The 18,492-nt window shown below is 40.2% G+C and overlaps 1 protein-coding gene across 2 annotated transcripts in view; it reads right to left on the bottom strand.

The window, feature by feature from the left end:
• Nucleotides 1-16,129, bottom strand: part of tfb1m (transcription factor B1, mitochondrial) — a 34,713-nt gene extending 18,584 nt beyond the window's left edge. The window contains exons 1-6 of one of the 2 annotated variants that reach the window (XM_086094795.1): nt 16,096-16,129; nt 15,063-15,211; nt 14,419-14,570; nt 14,067-14,175; nt 12,527-12,678; nt 11,711-11,830 (exon numbers count right to left, since the gene is read on the bottom strand). In XM_086094795.1, the coding sequence (XP_085950921.1) occupies nt 11,711-11,830; nt 12,527-12,678; nt 14,067-14,175; nt 14,419-14,570; nt 15,063-15,195 (666 nt within the window). In that variant the 5' untranslated portion in view covers nt 15,196-15,211; nt 16,096-16,129. Of the gene's footprint in view, nt 1-11,710; nt 11,831-12,526; nt 12,679-14,066; nt 14,176-14,418; nt 14,571-15,062; nt 15,212-16,012 lie in introns of both variants that reach the window. The other variant, XM_086094796.1, reaches the window with a different exon arrangement.
• Between the last annotated feature and the right edge of the window lie 2,363 nt (nt 16,130-18,492).

Below are 18,492 nucleotides of genomic sequence, written 5' to 3'. Positions count from 1 at the left end.
TCATTATTGTCATGTGTGACTGGAGCCGGTGACTGGAACAGTCAATAGGAGGACAAATAACTATTCATACTCTATACACCTATGGACAATTTAGAGCAGGGGTGTCAAACGTACGGCCGTGGGCCAGATCAGGCCCACAATAGAATGTGAAGTAGATTAACTAATACACCACCATGCTACCCGCATTTGGATTTAAGCTAGTGCTCTCTATTAGAAACAGTATCATTTGTCTATAAAATTGTTATAAATACACCTATGCAGAGGACTTAATACTCATTTCGCTCTCTGAAAATAAGTGGAGTGATTGTGCAATTACACTTAATTCTAGTACAGCAAAAAGAAAACATGTTCCCTGGGGTCATATGCGCCCCCACAGGCACCGCACTGCGCCCACATCTTCGAGAAGGCATTGATTTAACGGTAGAGGATTAAGGTCAGGATCTTTTATGATCATAAAAGGCATGTTTACTTTCTTTGCATGGCATTTGGCATATCACAGGAGAGAACACACCAGCGCCGTGGACTCCAGATGTTTTGTTTTTTGCTTTTTTCCCCCATTTGGGGTGTTAAAATATGCGTCGTCGTTGCTTTACATCTCAAATTAGTTACTGGAATTGACAGTGTGCAACATAAAATGTTTAAAAATGTTTATTGAGATAAATAACTCATTAACTCAATTCAATTTATATTATGTGACACTCCTACATTAACTCATTCACTCCCAGCCATTTTTACTGAAGCTGTTTTACTGGATTTTGACTGATTTTGCAAGGCCCACAGAATGTGTTCTATTGCTATAAAAACAAAAGAAAATTTAGAATCTCTTTACTCATCAGGAAAAAAAGTATATTTCTATCTGTTTCCGTTTTGCAGCAATTAGCATTAGACTATAGCTAAGTTTCATCAATAGTCGCATTCCTGGTGAAAACACTGACAAAAAGAGCTTGTTGCAACACGGCCCTGGTTGATCTCTTGTGCTCTGCTGCCACATGCTGGTTGTTTTGTAATAACTGCCATTGCTTTAAGCGTCCTCTTCAGGTCAGAGGCTGCTTTTAAAAACGCAAATATAAGTTTTGGGGACCTTGGCAACATTTAAATTGGAACGTTTTTAAACGTTTTTGGGAGCAAATTAGTTAATTTTGGATGACTGTAATGTACAATCCTGCTATGGGGTATATGCCACGGAAGAGGCGGGACTTCCGACTTCAGCACTGTTTCTGATTGCTGTTTGCGACGTGTGGGCAGCGTCCCAGTGCTTGCACGTTCCCGTCGACGGGTGCGAGTGTGTAGTGTGTCTGTCTCAGATGTCCGAAGCATTTCAGAGAGCCGAGACGCCGGGCGGGAGCGCAGGAGTGGGGGTGCGAGTGTTGGAAAGCAGCCAGCAGTGACCAGAAACAGCGCTGATGTGTGAAACCCGGAAGTCGGACGTCCGTGGCATCTACCCCAATCAGGTGTATTCTGATTTATACAGGACATACAATCATTGCACATGCATGATCAGATTCTTCCACTTCACATGGAGCATTTATCATACTAAAACTAATTAATTACAATTGATCAGAGCTCCCCAAGCATCAAACTGTGAGGAAATTCCTGAAACAAACTAAGAATATTCACAGCTCTCCCACATTCTCCCACTCCTTGTGGTTATGCAACAAGAGTGCAGCTCAAATAGCTGCTCCTCTCTTGGGGAAAACACTAATAAGATCTGCTCCTGTGTGTATTTAACCTACATCCCCCATCAAAGACTCCCACCTTGAGTTGCCGCAATGACAGATCTGAACATGAACTTAGACGAGGGGGTGGTGAACGCTCGACACTTCCAAGCAGGGGTCTTTCTTTTGAGCATATACCCCACGTCATATTTGCACATTTCTTTTGTTTGCCTTCTTGATCTACAAATAACCTTCTAAATAATGTGGACAAGCAGAAAGATAGGGGATAATGAGGCGGAGATGGCGCACTCCACCATTCATGCTGGCAAGGATGAGAAAGACATCAGTGTGTCCATTTAGTACAATGGCCAAAATGCAGTGCAAATCTACAGTAAATAGCTTTTGTGTGCGTCACTGCACCTAATGGGCCGCTTTTTGTTTTCGACAGCCGAATGATCATACCAAAGATATAATGTTCTTATCAATGCTGCAGGGGGCGGGTATTCTGTGGGGGGCTGGGGGGTGACCTTCCTTTGTTTAGAGCTAATCGTGGTCCCAGTGAAAAGCTGGGGAACCATAGCAGTAACCTTGACAGTGCAGTAAACTGCTGAGGAAGGCAGTAAAAGCTACGGGATGACAAAGGGACTAGGTGTAAGAAAACAATACACTGTGACAGTTCAAAAGGAGAAGCTTTAATATTTCAGCACCGGGCGACATGCGTGGCTAGGAGGATTTGGTGGCCAGGCAAGGCTAAATGGATAAAAACTGTTGAGGGTCGGGCGCTCTCACTGTCGATGTGTTCTGGTCATAATACAGAACACGAGATGGAATTACTGTATGAAGGACTACGCCACACAAATCATGCAAGTTACTCACTGTGACAACCCCTGATTGGACAGGCCAAAAGTCAAAACTTGTAATTGTAAGGCCGGTGCAACATAAACGAGTAGTAACACATATACAATTTTTGAATGATACACAATTGAAACATTCACTTTAAATAAATCGGATTAATTCGATTAATCGTCATTTTAAAAATCAAATTGTTGACAATTTGCTAAATCGTGAAATCGAGTTTTGTCTTCTGGATCATTAAAAGCTGTTGTTTTTATGTTCTGTTACATCAAAATGTTAATGTGAGTTGTAATTTTGCACAAGTGGCTGAATGTTCAATGGGTGCTTTACAAGACATGTTTACGACAACCATTAAATAATTGTGGCATTTAAGTGCAAACTATGAATGTTAGGTTAATGTTAAAACTGATTTAGAATAACATACATTATTGTTGTCTGCACATTTTGCACAGGAATTATTTTTTAATGAATGAAACCTTTAAATAAATGTTTGTTGGGTTTAATAGATTAAAATCTATTAAAATTGTAATCGTCCTGAATGACTAAAAAAAAAAAAAATTATAATAATTGAGATTTTATTTTTTAGCCATATCGCCCAGCCCTAGCTTCAACTGAGACTGAATCATTAAATCAGTGTGCATGAATATGCTTAAATAGGAACATTCAAGTTAATAGGTTACAGATTGATGGCTCCCATTCCTGTTATAATACTTCTTTTCTTTTCTTCTTTGACCAGTGTGAAGCTGAGATTAGCTGACCTAATTTTGTCTGTGTGGGCACAAAAACCCCATCTGCAAACCCCTCTGTGTGTTCGTTTACCACAGAATGAAATGTACTTTATTTTAAGCCACCAAGTAGTGTGGTTTGGTTGGCAATATTAAATCCTGATCAGGTTCATGTTTTCATATAATGAGCTGGATGATGTTATCTGTATGAAATATGTGATTATTAAACCACATTTTATCCATAGAATTAAACACAAATCTCTCTATCGAGTTGTGGGTGTTTTCAGTGTTTCTCTCTGTGAACCAATTATGTAATGGTACAGTAGTACCATTATAGTTGGTAGAGCAACGGGAGCAAGCTAAAAAGTGGAGTAGATATTTGGGACCATTGCAACGATATTTGTAAGCGTGAAAGGGATTATAGCAAATCGGGTTTGTCCCATAGTGACATAACTAGTAAACAAATATACAAGATCCCTGTCTGAAGTCTATATATTTAGTTAGCAAGTCATATGATAAAAGCACACCTGTGGTTCAGAACGCCGCCTCTTAAAGGCCAGCATTAAGAAACAATTTTGCATTCTGTGTTACGGTGTGAAGGAGGAGAACAGTAATATTTCTTCTTTTTTTTTTCCACTTTGTAACAAGACCCTGAGGCGTTTAATGCGCTGGCACGGGTCCCTGAAAATAACTTTCCCCGATCCTCTTGATACCACGTTTGACCCGTTTTACGAGGCAGGAGGAGGCTGGGATGAATTGCGGTGGCCGTGGAGCGTGTGCACGGTAGGCGGTGAGAAAACCGTGCGGTCCCGTTGAATAAATTTGCGCTCTCGCTGTTGAAGCCAGAGCCCGGCCACATCAGGTCACGACAAAGGTATCCATCACAGTCTGCCACTGCATTGTTTCACCATCCTAAATTTATGAGATAATCCTACTTTGATACTTGGAATACAAGCTTGCGGCATATCTGGGAGGAGAACCAAAACATAACTGAGCTGAATTCCTCCCTGGACAGTCACCAGCTCTAATGGATGTTCAATGCGGCATTAACAAATTTAATTTCGGCTCAGCTCATCTGGCCTGTGGTCTTAGCTGATGACTGTGTACAAGGCAAACATCTGTAGGGCTTTCCTCCTGTGAGGCTCAGTTAGCTGGCTTGAGCCGCCCGGTGCAACCATTACTCAAGACCGGGCTGCCGAACAGCCCAGACAGGCGACCATCTGTTGGAGGTATGCCTCGCGCTCTCCAATCAGATCCATCTTGTCAAGCGGCTTTTTGGCTGATTCTGCAAACGAGGCCTAATTTTCCATGCTCACTTGTAACAAGCAAATCTTCTAAATGTAATGTATGAAATTAACCATGATTTTCCAAAGGGTCAAAGATGACACTGACATCAAGAATGGCAAATACTTTCTAGATCACTTTTTCACACTAAAGACAGTGGTACCAATCATTATACCCCATATGCTCCAGTTTTTGTGCTATTTTATTTGCTTTGTTGTAAACCAAACGTGAAATCTGCTTTCTGCTGTCATACTGATATCTTTTTGGGGGACAGCGGGCTGGTGTGAAAAGAATCGTGGAACATGTGTGGCTGTGAATTATTAGTAAAAGTACACATTTAGATTTCCTTTCTTTTAACCAATTAAAGCACCTACAAACAATTTACCACAATGCCGACCTGGAGGCAATTTAGGGTTCAAAGTCTTGCCCAAGGAAACGTCAACAGCTGACAGTCAGAGTTGGGAATCGAACCATTGAACCTTCGTTCACCGGTTGGCCCTTTACTAACTGAGCCACATCTGCCTGGGTATCAACAACAAAGGCCACATTTGAACTGTGTTATAACACCTTTAAATACAGCATCTGAAGAATATCAGCTCAAATTGAGACACAGCTTCTAATCACCAAGCTAATTTTCCTTCGTTTTCTTGTTTTACCTTCACCAGTGCTTGACCGTGATGAAGCATCTACTGCATGACTTATTGTGCCACTTGTCACAGTCTGAGGGGACTTTGAAACACAGGTGCATTATTTGCCAATTAGCTCATTTCTATGTAAAGATGCTGTGGAGATGAATCTGGATGGCTGGATATGGACGCAATGATGGCTTGATGGGTTTCTCCTGACCCATGACCAGAATATAAATGAGAAATTACTATGATTACAAAAAGCAGCAGCAGTAAAGATTGCAGACACGTGCACTATGTGTCTGTGTCTTACGGTGACAGTAGAGTGAACTTAGCGCTATTCACCACAAATAGCAAAAATACGCTAGTTAATTGAAGCCCATATAAAAATGTTTGTCATTTATGTTGGCAGCAAAGCAATTATTACTGTTAACCAAATGAAGCTCCTCCCCTCAGTTCAACATGCAGTAGGTGCTCGGCACCACATGTTGATAAAGATGAGACATTGCATATTAGGCAAGGAGGCGAGTTTTTCAGCATAAGAGGATAGGTTCCATGCACAAAATGCTCTAATACTATGAAGCCAATACCACATAACTACTTTAACTCGTTCAGTCTGATAAAAGGGGTCTTGGTCCACCCCTAGTTTACACGAGTGGAAATGTTAAGATTCGCCGCAACTCACTTTGCATGTGCTACGCTAGCACTGCCGTGTGCATTTAAAGATGCAAAATCAGCAGTCACAATTTGTCTCGGGTTTGATAAATTACATTGCAATTGCTGAACTCATCTATGAGCATGCACTACTCCCTGAACGTGCAAAATGAACTCCCCGTTTGGCAGATGCAAGCGTCCACATCTACATATATTATCTGTGTGAGCAATCAAGTTTGCACTTTTTTTTGTACACACAAACCTTTTTCTTTTGCTTTTTCTAATGCATTATGTTTTCACTAACATCAGTAATCAGTTGCTATTTGCATTAACATGGTTAAAATGGTTCCGAAAAGGAGGACGCGGGTGGACCCAAATGGCCAGGAATCATGGAACCCAAAGGGTTAAAAGAGCACATTGAAAGATCAGGCTTTGTGAGAAGGTACCAGAGCACTGTGTGACTAAAAGGAAAGAGCAGGAAAGGGGGGCTCAGGTGTGATCTGCCTCGGGTGTATGCCGCTAGGGAGAACGCCATCAAAGCGTCTAATTGTGAGAAGGACAAGGCTGACAGCTAAAATAGGTAGGGAGGACTATCAGACCCTCCCCCATGTCAATAGAGGCAACAGCAGCCACTAATGCAAAGTGGATTCAACAATTCCTTCCTCGTCATGTTTACGTTTAATGTCCACGGCTCTTCCTTCAACCTTTTGCTGGATGCTGAAAAGGTTTGTTGCTTTTTGGTTAGTGCGCAACATCAAAGCACTTCCAAAAAATGTCATACTTCACTATTTTACATGTGTAGTGTTGCACCTGCTACTGGCTGAGAATCGCCATTGGCAACACAGAGTGTTGCAGAGAGAAACGGTTGGCATTTTAAGTCCTCTTTCCCACACAATTAGAGAACCATTACAATTTAAATACAGCTCCCATATTGAATCTCTTGGGTTTGATTGCACAGGTAAGTAAGAACTGTTATTGCCAGTTAAATATTTTTTTCACCAGACCTATTTAAGGACAGATACAATTCACAGACCTGCAGCAGAACCGTGAGACTCGGGTTCAGGTGCCAAGAGCACACAAAAAAGAAATCCCTATTGTGTATCAATTTGAGCAAATCCCTCTTCATTAAGACAATCAGTGAGCCCACAGCTTCAGAGGAAAAAAGAGATAATGCCAACAATTAGACCAGTGAGCCGATTTATTGGCTATATAGGTGTGTAGTGCACACAAAATGAAATAGATATTTTATCTTTTTATAACAGCAGAATTGTGTTGGCTACTAAACAAATATGTAGCAACAAAAATATTATTATGAAAAATATATTTCAGAAGTGAACAATCCAAAACAGTTGCTGGTCTAATCTTTGAAAGGAAAATGTGTCATGTAAAAATCGAATCATATTAGGATCAATCTATTATCATGTTGAGATATGACCATACAGTACTTAAAGGAGTTTGACATGTCGGTTCCCTTATAGCAGTGATTCCCAACCAGAAAGCTGTGCAGCCGAGTGTGCCGTGAGAGATCATCAGGGATGTGGCAGGAAATTATACTATTCCACTTGGTTTGCCAGTAAATTATCATTTTTTAATTGCAAAATTGTCTTTGTTCATCTATCAATGTCTTTGATGTATAATGGCAGGCAGAATTATTAAATGCTCTTCCATTAGATGACAGAAGGTACAACAAATGTGTTGTCATTCAGAGCAAGTCATGGCTTCCCTTCCTGCGAGCTTTGTGTTCAATAACAAAGCCCAGATTTCACACTGATGGAGTCAATTTGGGAGTAAATTGAGATGAGTGCATCATTATTTTAGTAATTTTGTCTGGTGGTGTGCTGTGAGGTGCTTGGCCCTAAAAGGGTTGGGAAGCACTGCCTAAAAAGAATCAATGTGCATATTCCAGTTTAAAGACATTATTTTTGCTTGAAGTCTTGTTGAAACTTGAAGGCATTCATCAGCGCATATATGCGTTTGAAAATTAATTTTCATGAGTAAGCTGAATGTTTTGCTGGCTAAGCACCGGTGCGCCGTTTTGCATAATGCTCTACAAGCGCCACACAACAGCAGCAACATATTTCCTGCCCCAACCTTTTAAAAAGAAATACATTTTTCTGACATAAAATTTCATAAAACCATTTTGTCAGACTTTTCATTGCATAAAATATCCACTGTGTCACAGCCATGGTAGGCGTTCTGTCTTTCCTCCCTCACTATATTGTTGGACTTTTGTAATAGGGCTTGGAGTCTTTGACTGTCTCACGATTCGATTCCGATTTTTGGGTCTGCGATTCGATTCAGAATTGATTGTCGATTCAGAACGATTTTAGATGAAAAATTATTAGATTGACAATTATTTCTGCTTCAATTTATAGATATGCAAAGAGTTGTCATGATCTACTCCAGTCTGACTCACTAATGCTAATTAGCGCGTTACTCGTGGCACTTTTATCATGCAAAAGAACGACTATTCATACAAAACGCTTCAGGAATGTATACAGAGAAGCATCTTAACATCCTACACTGCAAAAAAACTACTTTTATTGGAATAACTTGATCATGACTTTTTGCTTCTATGTGGCTACAACTTAACAGTGTATCAGAACCACACTGCCCCCAAGTGGCCAAATTGTGTATAACATGAACAGTGCTCCAATAAAGGCACACACAAACAAGGGCAAGACAGTATAAAATAATTGAAATAAAATCAATTTTGGGACATTTAAAATCGATTCTGAATCATATTAAATGAGAATTGATTTTTTGGCACACCACTATTTTGTAATGTATATGTAATGATGCGGAAAAAGGTTACCTTCAGTCAAGCAACCAGCAAACCGCAACCTGTGACATTTCAAGATTTTACAGGAAAAACTAGTGAAATGAGAAAAATATTGACAGCAAAATACGCGAATAAAAGGCTTTACTGAGGCAGTACAGAAAATAGTGAACACACAAAAAAACACAATATCAAATATGAGTAAAAATACACTGTATAACTAAATAATAAATTACTTTTTGACAGGCTTAATCGACTGCACTTTACGACCACAATTTGATCTTCATGGGTAAATAACGAGAATAACTCACAATTTTTAGGGGGTATACATAAGAAAATAAAATAAAATTTGTCACATTGTGTATATGTTTAGCAGTACCCTAGTGGTTTTGAACCATACTTTCATTCTAATATGTTATGAAATGTCTAATGATACAAATTTATATATACAAACATAATTTTTGCTGTTCACCAAGAATCATGATGGCCCCATAAAGTGGACCAAAACGGGTTGGGACCAGGAAAGAGGAAATCTTACACGATGGTATGTTTTGTTTACACATGTAAGTGGGTTCCCCAGACGAAAAGAAGTGTTTTCCAAAGAAAATATTTTGCACTACATAATACCCTCACCACTCTGTAAACAACAGCACATACCCCGAACATTTTTTCTTTTTTGCCTCGTCACGCGAAAGGGTTTTGGTCGCACACCAGCAAGCGGGTCAGAGAAAGGCTCTAGTGCAGTGTTTCTCAACCCTGGTCCTCGGGGGCCCATTATCCAAGCCTGTTTTCCATGTCTCCCTACTCGACACGCTGCTGGTTCCAATGACAGCTCATCAGCAAGCTTTGGAGAAGCCAGATAACGATCCTCACCTGCGTTGGAATCGGGAGACATGGAAAACAGGCTGGATAGTGGGCCCCGAGGACCAGGGTTGAGAAACACTGCTCTAGTGTAGACTGAAACTGAAACTGTTAGCAAGGTAAGAGAATTTCTCTTTACACAAAAAAATGAACACCAAAAAATTGCAAATTATCAAATTAATTGTTAAATTTTTGATCACGTATAAAAGGGAAAATCGGTGGGATGCATAATCCACGAGTACAAAAGAAAAGCTTTTGAAGGGCATTGGGGGGGGGGGGGGAAATCGGTGAACACAAATGTGTGTTATTGTCAAAGAATAACGGTAATGCATATAATCCATGGTTGACTACAGACAAAAGTCCTGGAATCAATTAATTAGCTAAGGAGGGGTTACGCTAGATCCTTTAAATTTGAATCGTCATTCTTCATTTACAAGGACATTTTAGATAATTCTGTGTGAGCAGATGAAGAACCGTTTCTGTTCTAGCATTCTGTGCTCCAGTGCACAAGCAGGGTACATAAAAGGCATGCTTGGATGAGTTTGGTGTGGAAGAGCTTGACCTCAACTTCCTCCTCATCAAACATCTCTTCGCTGAACTACAACAGAAATTGTGAGCCAGTCCCTGTCACCCAGCATCGGTGACCTCTGACCTCTGACCTCACCAATGCTCTTCTACTACACAGAGTTCCAACAAACACGCTCTGAATATCTACAAAAAGTCACCACAGTGGAAGCTGTGAAGCTGAAAGGGAGGACCGGCACTCTATTGTCACTCCCTGCAGGTATATAGGCCTGCAGTCCCGGAACTTTAGTCCATATATAGTGTCTTGGGCTTACATACATGCATTAACGCACCGAGCGCCGTGATCTTTTATAGGGCACCGGCACCAGGGGGTACGCTCATCAAACCGCCATCATCTTTCCTAATGATATCATTTCCACCAAGTGCTCATTAAAACATTTAGAGCGGGAAAGATGGCCTATGTGGGCATGTGGGAGGTGCTGACTCATCTGCAGTGCAGTGTGATCCCTCAGTAATCATGTTTGCATGGATCGTGTGTGTTTGTGTACATTTGCAGCAGCAGCAGCATGCTGGTACCCATTAATTCGCAGGTTGATATAGCGACAAAAAGAAGACACATAACAGTAAACGTAACGTGCCGAGTGGCAGCTGACTGTGATGAAATAATCATCGGGAGCCATCTCTTCTAAGAGAATGGAAAATCAGCCCTGGTCCCATTCACTCTGCCACGTTTTACTCCTCACAGGGAATGAATTATTTATCCACAGTGCGTCCTAAAGCACCACAGTATCTTCAGGGGACCAAAAGTCCATCCCTGACATCAACTTTACACCTATCCTTTAATTCAGAGACATGGTTTCATTTGTATCAGGATGTAAGGAACCAACCGAATCTTAAAGAAGGCCTCCTGTCTATTATCTCAAAACAAATACGTCAATATATACGCCGGCGCTGGCATTTTTTTAAAATTTTTGAATCTTTCCGGCAGGGTTTTTATTTCTTAATACGCCCTCTAGTCTTACTATAAATCCTGACCCTGAAAATCAAGCAAAAACATCTTGCATTCACATATTATGTAAGTGCTAGTGCCTTTGTTCCTCCGCTGATCCACACACAGTCGTCTAAAAGACACAGGCCTAAAAAAGAACGCGGGCCTCATTACGAGGCGCAGCGCTAGGGTGCCACATCTCAAATACCCACCAGGCATCATTACATCCCAGAAATGGTCCAAAGACAGAACAGAGACAAAAGTGATTCAACACAGTCTTAATGAAGCCTTAAAGCAAGAAGGGTGGGGGAGGGATGAGTGATTGTGACATGACAAGGGACTTGTGATGGCAACATGGGTCCAAATGAAAAAGACCACAGATTTAAGGTTGTGGTCCCGCAATTGTCCTCCAGGAAGAAGCATGAAATAATAACAACACGTCCATCTGGCAGTGACACCCTCGCAGCTACAATTTTACAACTGATCGAAATAAACATTGAACTTTTGAAAACTCAAAAAATAATAATGAAATGTGTTCTGAAAGATGAAATGCTATTATAGCAACACGGCCCTGAGGAGCCGTATGTGGATTTTCTACGCTTAAGCAAACACATCAGACGATGATTATTGAAGGGGCAGCAATCAAATGACTCCATGGAGATTAAACAGACTGCTTCAGTAACAAAATATACTACAATGCTGTGCTTGGTTCGAGACACTGCATGGAAAGCAAAGAATAGCAAACATTCATATCCTACCTTTGGTTTGGGGACGAAGGCCTTTCCAGGGATAGTGAAACGGTGGTGGACGGTGCAGAGGTACTGAGCCATGATGGACAGACGGCTCCTCTGTCTGCTCTTTGTGCTGGCGGTCAACCGCTGGATGGGGAAGTCAGAACCACAACACATGAGTATTGATGATACGGGTTTGAGAAGACACCGTCACAGAATGAGCTCAATCAAAATTTCTCAGTATTTGGCATAGTAACTAGACATTTAGGGAAATCAACTCTGTACAATAATCATCATTAATGATTACTCAGTCATAAAATCAAGGTCGAAGTATTATTATTATTATTTTTGTTTACATTTAGGCCCAAATTTTGTTCCAAAATGGTAAAAGTATCATTTCATTCATTCACAAGTCGGGATGGGCGAGTACTGGTACCATATATAGGTATTACCAATACCAATCATTATTACTATTATTATAATAACAATTCTTTCAAGGTATCGGTAAATGCGACTGCGTCCGATATCAGTATCTGCTGCCCTCTTGTGGATGTTTTACGAGCAGGAACTAGAAAATTGCCAATAATTTCATGCAAATTTAAGGAAAATGCTACAATGGAATATATAGGCCTTTGTTTATAATTATCTGTCATTGCTTTTTGGGAGGGAAATGTTATCAATAGTAGTAGTGATATCGGTACCTTGTATCAGTATCATTGACTACTCAAGAGTTGAGTACTCTTACTGGTATCGAACATCCATAGTCACAAATTTCTACCAGAACTCTCCTAGATATGAAAGCAGCCTCTAGACACACGGACAGAAAAGATGTAGCTCACACACCTCTGCGATCTCCTTCTGAAAAGTGAGAGTGAGTTGGGTGCGTCCATAAGCAAAAGGCCCGGTCCTGTTGGCCATGTTTTCCAGCCATCTGATGATGAGTGGGGTGGAAACACTGAAGGGAAGATTGCCTATGATGTGAAGGTTTGGTGGATCTGGGGAATACATGCATAATAGGGCTTACATTATCTGGCATCATGTCATTGGCTGGTGATTTTTTTTTTAAATAAAACAAAAACAGTACAGTGGAAAGTTCAACGTCCAATTTGGAGTTTGGCAAAAATCTTCCACAAAACTGCCTGGCAGTGACATACATATATATATACCCGCCATTGATTGTCATCAACATCACCTGGGTTAGGCTTCAGCTCACCCTTGCAGCTAATGTGGGCAAGCACTGTAAAAAATGGATGGAATAGAAATAACCCGTGTTTAGCGAGGTGACCTGAAACCTCCCACACGCTCCTCTTCCTGCGTCACCATCCGCAGAGAGTGAGTACACATTTGACTGTGTCACGCCTATTATTGCAGTGGTTACATTCTTACATTTAAGAATATTCAAATGTTACTTAATCCATTGACTGCACAGTTAATAAAGGTTTCGGGGTGTAGAAAGTTTTATTCTGCAACAGATTATTTCTATTTCCCAAAAAGCATCATCAAGTTTAAGAGTTGAAATCAATTTAAACTCAAATCTATTTGTGACAGCAATTCCATCCATTCATCTACTTTCCACTGCTTACCCTTTTCAGGGTCATGGGCAAGTTGGAGCCGATCCCAAATGAGTTTGAGCAAGAGGCAGGGTCAAATTGGTGGCCAGTGAATTGCACATAAAGATTACAAACTTCCATACTCATACTAATATCAATTTAGAGTGCAATTAACCCAATGCTTCTCAATTATTTTTTGTTACGCCTCCCGGAGGAAGAGGAAAATACTTTGCAGCCCGCAACTCTCCACCGCGACTATAAACAGTATAATTGTTCTATGAACTTGTTCACCTCTGCGTAACACTGCATGCTTAATAATATTAAATAAAACAACAACAAAAAATGCATCAATTTGAAAAGGTCGGACTCGGAATTAACCTAACATGAATATTTTTAGGACGTGTGAGGAAGAAAAACCTGCTTTTTTTAATCACACATTAGAAGTTAAACTATTTTAGTCTCTATTGAACTGACTTAAGAGTTGACAGAAACATGTCTTGCAGGCAAAATAAATTAACAGCATGGATAGGTTGTAATTTCTTTCACACTACGGTTGGCGGCAGAATTTCAAACACAGAGGGAAAATATATTTCTTGTATCACAGTTCACAACATTTTTTAATCGAGGAGGTTACTCCACACTTAAGATTTAGAAGTAGAGAAGCATATTGGATATAAGGTGAAATGTCTTAAACAACCAATAACAGTCAGTACATTTGCCTCGAGAACTGGATGAATGGTGAGGATTCTAAAGATTTGAGGTACAACAAGTCAAAATGAGTAGAATAACTGACACACACACACACACACACTTGTTCAGATCAATAATCTCACCCGCTTCCCATGGTTGACAAATGCTTGCTGGGAATCTTCTGTCCATTCTGTAGGTAAGAATGTCACCATGGACAATTCTCATCCTGCCTGGTGCAGCTTCAGACAGCAGCTGCGGAAACAAGAGTTGCAACAACATCCAATTAGAAATATGACAGCACGCTCATTGAAACGATGCAGTCTCATCAGTCTCTCTCCGGGTAGCTAATAAAGCAGCCGAAGAAAACAGATGAATCAAAACATCTTAGAAAAGGACAGATGTAAGTGTTTAAGCTTTTTAATCCGCAAAGATCCGATGACATTGAGATGCTGGTGCAATGACATTTACCAATCTTGAGTGGAGAGACTCATTTACCTTTAATCCAGGGATGAAGCGGGAATCCTTCTCCACCACAAGCAGGTCTGTTGCCCCAGCGTTCAGAATGGACCGGGTCAAGCCCCCAGGACCCGGACCCACTTCACACACATGGGCATTGGTCAAATTCCCTGCCTGCCGCACTAGTTTGTCTGAAAAGATGGAGATGGATGACCAACTTAATGCCGTTCTACACGTAATCACTGTATAACACTCTTGACTTTAAGTGGAAGTCATGAATCAAGTACATTGCACGACGCATTCCAATCAAAATGGCTTAATCACACTTGCGTATCCAAATTTAGATGAACAGAATGTGATGCAGCAATATATGTGCTATGAAGATGAGATGCATTAATCTAACGGTCACCTTGCCCAATAACCACATGAGACCTGCAGTGCATTACATATAATTATATTAAGCTCCACAAAGGCTGATGACTAGCTTTATTCACTTTAGCAGGAGATCTCCTCAACCTGACCCAAACAGGAAAGCCTGTCTACTTTAATTCTGGAAACAAGGCTGTGTGGAGCTGTGCAGTCGAGTGCACTGGTGTAGACAAAATAATGAGGAATAGGAAGTAGCAGGTATTGGTGCAATGCAGATAGAGTAAGAAGAGAGTGTCTGTGGTAGTATGACCAACCTGTGAGTCTCAAGTCCAACAGAAAGTTCTGGGAAAGCTGTTGCATCGCTCGCAGTTTGTACAGCTTTATTAGTTCACTGACAGTGGGCAAGGGAGGCAAACGGAAAGTTGCAAGCTTCCCAGGGGCGGCCATCTCATTTACTTATACACTGCAAAAGTAAAGACACAAAAATATGTGACTAAATCGGATCCATTTTCCTCAGGTACAATACCTGGTAGATAAATGTCTGGAAAGGCTAACAGAGGAAACTTGGACCCTTGTATGTGATCACAGAGATATGTTGCAGGAACGTTACCATGGATTCTTTATGATGGTTATCTAATATTTAAAACGTATGCCTTTTTGTGACTGGTTCACAAAATTGGTAGTACAATGATATGTAACTAAAGGCGAACTGGACATTAATTTTATGTGTATAACGTTTTGGATAAACAAAGGGGTGGACAGCCAAATCTAAACAACAAACGACCAACAAAAACTGAAATACAGTCTCTAGTCCTCATTGGTGTATTTATGTCTAAAGTCCATGTGCGCCATCTCGCGGCGTAATACAATATAACAAAGTACAGTACTTTACACAATAAGAACGCAGGGTCCCTAAAACAGTACTTTTAAAATACCGATATTTTATTGACATTTTAAATTAATTAATTAAAACCCATATTGTTAAATGTATTCAATGATACGGTATAGCACAAAATGATTTAGTCACGGCTGTTAACATTGACTGAATGACACAACTGCCTTAATTCACCAATTAAGAAGTTGCCATATAGACACCAACTAGATAAACAACTTGGAAACTATCATTATTAAATCTATCTTGTTATTATTGATATGAGCTGTGACACGGGCAGGCGTTAGCAATGTGTAGCTAAGGTTAACTCCTCACTGTTCAACATTAGCCCGCAAAGGCTGCATATTATGGCGGAACATTGAATCAACAAACCGTGTCCAGCGTGAACATTAACACAATAAACGATACAATATACGTAACAAAGAAATATAAAACACATGGGCCATTCTTCTCACCGGTGCTGCTTCTCTTCTCGTATATCCGTTTTCGTCATGGAGTTGACGTTAAAGTATCCAATGAAATTTCGAGACTGGTAAATTCCACCAATCAATGAGAGTAGGCGGGGTTTAATGTTTGCCCTTCAACAGTCGTTCGTTGTTGATGTACTGACGATTCATGGCCAGAAGAGGGTAGTATTTTTAGTCTCACTGCTGTATGTGTTCAAAGCGTATTTTTAAACAGAAACTCTAGAGTAGCCTTTCCAAAAGAATGCTATCACCTCAACAGATAGTATGAACCTCTTCTGACATAAAATGTGCAAGGAAATTGCATTTAACATGTAATTAACATTTCTGGGATGTTAAGTCAAAGCTATAAGTGTAAGATCAGAAGAAAACATATACTGTATACCCAAGAGTATGTAATTTCCAGGGCAGCTCAAAATAACTGGCTAACACCAATAAACACAGAAACCACACAAAACGTAAAGTCTGCACCATGGTCAACAATAACTTCTGGGTCACTATTATGCTCAGTTATTTTTTAACTGGAAGTCTCATGGGCGCCATAAGAAGGAAACACAAAAAGTGAAACCAGAAGTAGATAGGAATGAATCTATAATTCTAATATAATCATGTTGTCTTGTTACTGTGGTTCTAAAAGACATTTAAGAAAAGTTGGGGAGTGACATATTGTTTTGAAATGTATACTGACTTGTGCTCATGTGTGTGCTCAGTTAGGCAAACAGGGCTAAAAAAAAATTTTTTTTATGGTGCTTTTGCTAGGTTTAGTTTCAATGCTAATCAGCTAACAAATTTGCCTATAGAAGCTATTACCCAAAAAGGTTCCTTGGAGGTGTTATATATTTGCATTACTGTGTTATATTTCTTATTGTAACATTAAAACAGTTTTCCTGTCCCATTCTCACGCTGCACTTATACAGCGAAATATACCTACGGTTCTGGCCATCTACAGCAGGGGTGTCAAACTCATTTTAATTTCATAACAAAAATGAATGCACATTTTTCAGTAACAGCCGGAATGTGATTTACATAGTCGTCAGTGCGCCCTCCTGTGGGAAAAAATAGCAACAATAGTTAATTTTAGTGAAAAACCTAAGCTTAGGTTCTGTCATTTTCAACTTTTTGTATCCACATATGCAGGACGCTCTTCTCCCAGACTTGTCTGCAACATTAATAAAAGACTCACAGTAAAATAATGTTTAATACTTTCTCTTTTCATGACCTTTTTCAGTGATAACCTAACTCTTCCTCTTTGTAATCCCCTTACGTCCTTGGCCCTGGGTCGCTATGTTCCGTGAATGAGACCAAAAAAAGTGTTGCTGAGTATGTTGCTAAAGCTGCAGCAGTGTTTTGACGACAGACACAGTCATTGAGCCCCAGAGGAGAAGTGGAGGAAGGAAAGTGTTGCACAAAGCACATACTGGCAATTCATCAAGTCGTATTATAAACTTTTATTTTATGTATATAAAATACAACAATCGATCAAGTTAGTGTGAGAATGGTTCTCTTCAAACTGCCCATGTTTCTCGTGGGATTCATAATACACATTGGGCCCAGATGGGTCATGTGTGTATTATACGTACTGTACTGTATAATGAGTGAAATCATAACAAGCCACTTCCTTGCTGCTTCCCGCCACATGACTTCACTTTAGGGTGTGGGAATTATGGCCTACCATCAAAATACACTTCTCATGACCTCATTTTGGATCAAGATTCCTCTTTGATACAACAAGAAGGAAGATGTCATCATAGTGAAGATGATGAGGAAAATGTTCTGTAAGGCGGAACATTAAGTACAACAAAAAAAAGTATTGGATTTGGTTATAAGGCCTCTGGAGTGACCTCCGGCGACCTAACAAATGCCTGTTGTGCTATATCTCTCTCACACACATACACAGAATAAAGTGATGGCTGAGGGACGTCAGGAGTTATCAACCGGATAGCCTGTGCAGTGTGCTTTCACTTCATCAACAACATGACATCATCAAAACACCCGCCCAGTTTGATAATGACACCACGAGAACAATACTGCTCTTGGATCAGATCCACATGAATGACAGATGACGCATTGATTGCAGTCGTCGCATCATCATCTAAAATAACTCCTCGGTGACTTGAACTGCTTGATGTGTCTTTTGTTTGCTTTGGTTTCCAGCATCTTTATATTTAACGGGCATTTTCCTCCACATCATATACAATACTGCTGGTGTTATTCCAAAACCTCCTATGTCAAAACTTGGTAAATTTAACATAAAATACGAATGTTCGATGCCAGCGATATGTTTGAACAGTAGGAAAATAAGCCATCCATCCAGAATTAAAAGCGATGGACACTAACCAGAGACAGATAGCAGTGCCAGACTGGAAACAAAGTCTTCGAACCTGCACT

Source organism: Leptonotus elevatus, chromosome 14 (genome assembly GCF_054856555.1).
Source record: "Leptonotus elevatus isolate MCC_2025b chromosome 14, RoL_Lele_1.0, whole genome shotgun sequence".
In the NCBI taxonomy this organism is placed as follows: domain Eukaryota; kingdom Metazoa; phylum Chordata; class Actinopteri; order Syngnathiformes; family Syngnathidae; genus Leptonotus; species Leptonotus elevatus.
This window is presented reverse-complemented; position numbering and strand designations above follow the sequence as displayed.